The 6,465-nt window shown below is 51.3% G+C and overlaps 1 protein-coding gene across 8 annotated transcripts in view; it reads right to left on the bottom strand.

The window, feature by feature from the left end:
• Nucleotides 1-6,465, bottom strand: part of KLC1 (kinesin light chain 1) — a 64,543-nt gene that overhangs the window by 4,679 nt on the left and 53,399 nt on the right. For 4 of the 8 annotated variants that reach the window (XR_014137862.1, XR_013555946.2, XR_014137863.1 and 1 more), the window contains 3 exons: nt 1,985-2,054; nt 446-1,539; nt 213-253 (listed from right to left, as the gene is read on the bottom strand). The exons of 2 other annotated variants lie outside the window; for them this stretch is intronic. Coding sequence is in view for 1 of the 6 variants with exons in the window: in XM_078447795.2 (XP_078303921.1) it covers nt 1,985-2,054 (70 nt within the window). In the remaining 5 variants the exon portion in view is untranslated. Of the gene's footprint in view, nt 1-212; nt 254-445; nt 1,540-1,984; nt 2,055-6,465 lie in introns of those variants that run through there. 2 more of the 8 variants (XR_013555945.2, XM_078447795.2) reach the window with 2 other exon arrangements.

Here is a 6,465-nt window from a genome sequence, read left to right as displayed (position 1 = left end):
TTGCTGTGACCCCTCCGGTAACATGACATGAAAAGAAAGTGCAAACGTGCAGCATCTCACGGGGTACCCCAAGTTCTTCAGATCCCCTTCGGAGCTAAGTGATGAGTCGTCCTCCTCCAGCTCGGTGGCCTGGACGCGCCCCTTCCTACAGCTGCTGTCATCCGGAATTACAAACAGTATTTGTTCAGTATTTTCTTCGCCGGCCAGTCTGGCTGGCAGATTCCCTTAGGGTTGATTGGGAACCGTTCTAACCCTACAAAGAAAACCTTTTTTTAAGCCCGGATGCCTACATGCTGAGTGTACAGGGCCCAGGAGAGGGGAGATGGGCCCCGGAGGGGTGGGGACCCACGCGCGTCCAGCGGTGGGGGGGGGGGGGTGGGGGGGGGGGCGCCACACGGCAGGACTGGGGACTCGGCAGAGAGCCACCCCCACCAGAGAGGGTCACCTGTCTCTCCCAGCTCTGAGCACCAACTGTCCTCTTAATTCCGGGCAGCATGGCCCCAGACCATCAGATGCTCATTCTAGGTTTAAGGTTCCAGAGTCTTCATTTGTAGCCTTAACACTAAAATCGAAAACAGATCTTGGCGTGGCGGCAGAAAGTGCAAGCGCCCGTGGACAGCGGCCGGTCCCACGCGTGCTGAGGCTGCCGGCGCCACGCCTGGCCAGTCTCACGCGCCGGCGGCTCTAGCTCGCCAGGACTGCAGGCAGCTTAACGGAATTCGGGGCAGACCCCCACGAGGCGGCAGAGGTCACTACCTAGAAACGGAAGTCAGTGGGGAGGTGAGTCCCGGGCAGAGTAGAGGAGCGTGGCCCAGCTCCGAGGGTCTCCGTGTCCCCGTTAAGTGTCGGGGACTGTTGTCTAGCTCTGCCCCGACCCTCAGTGGGCCGGGTCAGCGTGGCCGGCGCTCGGAGCTCACGAGTCTGCCAATCATTTCGCTCCCGCGTGAGAAAACCACCAGAAATTATACTCGACCCGTGCGTCAAATGACGCCAGCTTCAAGCGGTCTCAGAGCTGTAGCGACAGCTGCACGACTCTTAAGTCAACCTCCGAGAGCCCCGACGCTCACGTCCACAGGTGCCAACACCGAGAGACATGGGTGAGGGGACCTGGCTGCCCCAGACCTTTGGAGAGGACGCCTCTCGTATTCCCATTAGCAGGCACGCCCAAAATATGCCCAGACACCACTGGCGTCTCGCGTCCGCTCACCAAAGGCCTGCTGAGAGGCCCCTGGAAACAGCCGCCCCCGCGGGTGCAGGGTGGGGAGGAAGGCCTGCTCCTGTCGGTGAGCGTCCAGGAGTCTAGCAGCTGGGCTGGAGCAGCTGGGCTGGGGCACCTGGGGAGCTGCTAACGGGTGTGATGACGGGCAGGTCTGGCTGAGAAGGTTCTCTCTCCCCAGAAGCTCAGCTGCTGGTCTGCCTGGCACACGGGGCCGCACCCCGACAGCCACACTGGACACTTAACAGAAGCAAAAAGGCCATTTCTCATAGACAAGGTGCCAACAGTTTTAAATGTGACGGGTTCGTGCAAGCCTCACACAGCTAAAAAAAAAAAAGAGCGCTGAAGATTGAGTGTAAAAGCGACATTACGTCAGTTACTTACATTTGTAAAGTTCTGAAAAGTTGTAAGATGCTAAACAACAGTGTAACTTGACAATTACTTACAAACTTACCCCAGGCTAAAATCATACAAATTAGTAACAAAAATTAAGTGGCCAAATTCTGATATTACTTTATCAGAATATTTAAATTTTACTTAGGCTAATCAAACTTAAAGATCGGTAACTGATATACTGAGAACGTTCACAATGTGAACATTCCCATAATTCACCTCCTCAAATTAATGCAGAATACAGAAATATCGTTACAACGCCTCTTTATCTAAGACTCAGAAATACTGAAACGTCCCCACGGCTGCTCAAACAGCAGCCGTCTGGCGAAGTAGGCCTGAGCGGTCAAGGGCATTAAGTGGGGCAGGGCTCCTTACTTGGAAACCACGGTCTTCGGCTGCCTTGCCACCCACGTTAAGGACACTCAGAGAACTGGCACGCTTCATGCTGCAACCGGGCGGTAGACATGCAAAGGACAAACCATCGGCACATCAGTTAACCGGGAGCAGGACACACGACAAAGACACCCTCAAAGGCCCCGGTCACCATGGGGGAGTCCCTGGCACCATCCCTGATGGAGAGCAAGCCTAGATCTCGCTCGGATGGGGACGTCCGCCCAATTCTTAGCACAGACGCCCCAGCTCTGTGTTTAGAGCCCCACAGGAAAAAAAGCACTTTCTCTGCAAAGTATCTGTCTTCAGGTAGTGTGTGTAAATTCCAAGTGTCATTATGTCGTCACATTGTGAACCCTGGCACGTATAGGAGCCGAGAGGCTTGGCCAGCGCCACCCTCAGACTCAGCACAAGCCTTTGTGTCAGGTTCGATTTAAGAAGGGAGCCGGCGGAGGGGGGGGGGGGTGCCGCTCAGTCGGTTAAGCATCCGACTTCGGCTCAGGTCATGACCTCGTGGGTTGTGGGTTCGAGCCCTGCGTCAGGATCTGTGCTGACAGCTCGGAGCCTGGAGCCTGCTTCGGATTGTGTTGTTCTCTCTCTCTGCCTCTCCCCACTTGTGCTCTATCTCTTAAAAATAAACATTAAAAAAATTTTTTAAAGAAGGGAGCCTGGGGTTTCCTCCAAATCCCAACACTCACCCGGAATGACCATGTAAAAGAAAGACACTCGAAGCTCACTGTTGAGATCAGATACATATATACGTTCATGTATTTTATATTTTTTTATTAAAAGGAAAACCAATTTTTTACTAGTAAAATAAACTCCGAAGCTTAGAAACCAAAATTTAGGGCACCTGGGTGGCTCAGTCGGGTAAGCATCCAACTTCAGCTCAGGTCATGATCTCACAGTTCGTGGGTTCGAGCCCCGCATCGGGCTCTGTGCTGACAGCTCAGAGCCTGGAGCCTGCTTTTGGATTCTGTGTCTCCCTCTGCCCCCACCCCCCCCCCCCCCCCCGGCTCATGCTCGCACTCTCTCTCTCTCTCTCAAAAGCAAATTTTTTTTTAAAATCAAAATTTAAGAGAAATTTCATGCTTTATATTTAAGGAAATACAGTGATGTCAATGTTTACTTTTTTCCCCCATTTGATACCTTTAAAATACTTGATGCAATATCCTGCAAAATAACCTAAAACCCAAACTTAAATTATGGATAAAGTTACCATAATTGCTTACCACTACCAGGGATGCCCTCAAACAGAAAGTCCCCTTAGCTTTTCAAGTTAAAATAACCAATATCAAGGGTTCTTTTTTTTTTTTTTAACTTACTTTATTTTTGACAGAGAGGCAGAGAATGAGCAGGGGAGAGGCAGAGAGAGATGGAGACACAGACTCGGAAGCAGGCTCCAGGCTCCGAGTTGTCAGCACAGAGCCTGACTCAGGGCTCGAACTCATAGACCGTGAGATCATGACCTGAGCTGAAGTTGGATGCTCAACCAACTGAGCCACCCAGGCGCCCCTCAAGGGTTCTTTTTTAAATGTTTGCAACAGGAACTGTAATTATGAACTTGAACCACCTATGACACAGGGCACACTATTTACTCTATGAGTTGAGGGCAGAGCTGTGACACTGAAGCACAGATCCAAAGGATCAGCACAACCAGACACATACAAAATGCACTAGGAATGTGGACCAAGGCCTGGGTCACGACACGAGTGCCCAGCATCAACTGTGAGCACAGCGCCCGGCAAACGACAGGTATTTATCAAGTTCTCATTGAATAAACTACACCAAAACCACAGACCTTAATTTACTTATTCTCAAGTAAAACACACTCCCAAAATGCCCCAACCAGGATAAAAAGAAAAACCAAAAACATCCCAACGTATCCCACAGGTTGCTACACTTCTGAACGAGTTCTTCTCTACGTAACACTACCCAAGAACAAAGGATAAAATCAAAGCAAATGACAAGGAAGTTATATTCTGCCACATTTAATTATTCTGTTAAACAGCAAATTGGCTTTTTTCACGTGTTATGCATATTTTTCTAAATTTTATGTTTTTAATGTATTGTCAAATTGCCTTACATACAGCACCCGGTGCTCATCCCAGTAAGTGTCCTCCTCCCTGCCCATCACCGCTTTTTCCCTCCCCTCCACCCCCCATAAGCCCTCACTTTGTCCATACGTTTTTGCTGGTTGGCTTTCTCTAAGAAATTTCTTCCTCAAATTCCCTTTCCTTACAAGATGAAAGTAAGGACAACTGGTGACTTCCCAGCAGGTCTCCCCAGCCTCCTGGAGCTGCATTCACACTCGGGTATTTTAAACCGGGGTGTGCAACACAGAAGAATGCCCAGTTCAGTGAGTTTCAAAAGGTGGTCCTGGGGTGCCTGGGGGGGTCAGTCGGGTAAGCGTCTGACTTCGACTCAGGTCATGAACTCGCGGTTCGTGGGTTCGAGCCCAGAGTCGGGCCCTGTGCTGACAGCTGAGAGCCTGAGCCTGCTTCAGATTCCGTGTCTCCCCCTCTCTCTGCCCCTCCCCTGCTCTCTCAACTCTGAAGATAAACATCAAAAAAAGTTTAAAAAAAAAAACCATGGTCCTGGACCAGCAGCACTAGCACCTGCTGGGAACTTGCTAGAAAGGCACTAGCATAGGGGTGGGGTGGGGCCTGACAGTCTGTTCACAACCCCACCCGGCCCCCACGAGATGCTGATGCTGTGGCTGGAGAACCACCTGTCCAGTTAATGAACATGGTCACTCGTACCTAGAAAGAGTATTCAGTTTTCTGCACTTTATGGAATAACATTTCTAAGGTCATTAATTTTTCATCAAGTTCAGTAAGGCATCATCTCGAATAACAGAGGAAAAGTGCTAGGTGTAAAGTGTGGAGTCGGGCGGACAGCGTCCTAGCACCGCAAGCCGGGCCGCACTGCGGAGGGTCCCTACCTCTGTGTCACAGTCAAGACAGAAGGCACGGATGAGACCAAGAGAAAAACCGTGGGCTCCGTCACGTGGGAAGAAGGTCCAGGTCACGGGACTCCGCATTTAAAAAGTCTCAGAACACCCAGCACCCCTGGTAGCCGGGGTGTCCGTCCTGGAGGAGCCGCCCACATGGTGACACAAATCTCTTCCGCTCCCAGACCCGCCCCGGGAACGTAACTGGGCGACTGCACAACAGTCTGTGCGGATCCTCACATCGCGGTAAAAAAAAGTTTACACTTTCAAAACTCGGTGAGGCAAACGATGACCTATCATTTAGTTCTGCAAATATTTTAAAACAAGCACTTTATCCCAAAGGCAAATTAAAACCTGTTTCCCTGACGCACGCTCCTGTCGGGTCCCAGGCCCTCGGGCACCGTCGGCAGGGCAGGACGGCAACCTGCTGCTAAGCCTCACGTATCCCACAAACCCCGACCGGCTTCCAACACTGTTCCTTCCAGGTAGTTTGAGGACAAATGTGTGGAGCCCATAAAACTCCCTCCACGGAAACGGGCTCGTGAACATTTGAGAAGCAGGGGGACAGCCACCTATACAACCAAATCGCGCCTCCTGCCTCGCGAGCCATCGAGCAGTGTGTGCAGCCACAGGCAGAGTGGGGGCCAAGGGCGGCCGGCAGCCCCACCAGGGCTCTGCTCCCCGGGCCTAGAGGTCAGAAGAACGAGACCGGACACCTCTGGGACCGGCAAGGGAAGCAGCGGGAAGAGCCCCTCCCCTCGGTGTCTCCAGCACGTTACAGGAGGGGACCCCGTGCCCCAGCAGCGGGCGACTCGTCGCCCGCAGAGCGGACGGTGGGATCAGGTGTACGACAGGGTCTCACTGAGAGTCCATCTCTAAAAAGCAGGCCCCATTTAGGAACTGAGAGCTTCAAAGAGCAGAAAAAACAGTGCCTCTGTGGGAAATGCATCCCAAACAGGACGCTGACCCCAGCAGTGACCCAGAAATGCACACACTGTTCACAGCCGATCTCCTGCTGACACACCCGATCAAAACCAGAATGCCTCGAAACCAAATTCCTTTGACAACTTACATGTTATTGTTCAAAAGACTCCAGGACGCAGGAGTGTACCTTTTGTTAAACACATGGGAAATCTGTTTTTTAATCTCCTAAAGAAACACCTTATAACAAAGTCTTGAAACTGTCATCCTTCTATTTAAAACAATTTTTCTTCCTGTATTAATACCCGTGTGGGCTTAATACAATCACAGTTATCATTTGATTTTAAAAGGATTTTAAAAACTAATTTTTGGGGCGCCTGGGTGGCGCAGTCGGTTAAGCGTCCGACTTCAGCTCAGGTCACGATCTCGCGGTCCGTGAGTTCGAGCCCCGCGTCGGGCTCTGGGCTGATGGCTCGGAGCCTGGAGCCTGCTTCCGATTCTGTGTCTCCTTCTCTCTCTGCCCCTCCCCCCTTCATGCTCTGTCTCTCTCTGTCTCAAAAATAAATAAACGTCAAAAAAAAAAAAAAATTAA

This window comes from Panthera onca, chromosome B3 (assembly GCF_046562875.1).
Source record: "Panthera onca isolate mPanOnc1 chromosome B3, mPanOnc1 haplotype 2, whole genome shotgun sequence".
In the NCBI taxonomy this organism is placed as follows: domain Eukaryota; kingdom Metazoa; phylum Chordata; class Mammalia; order Carnivora; family Felidae; genus Panthera; species Panthera onca.
Note: the sequence above shows the minus strand (reverse complement) of the source record. Positions and strands in the feature narration are given on the sequence as shown.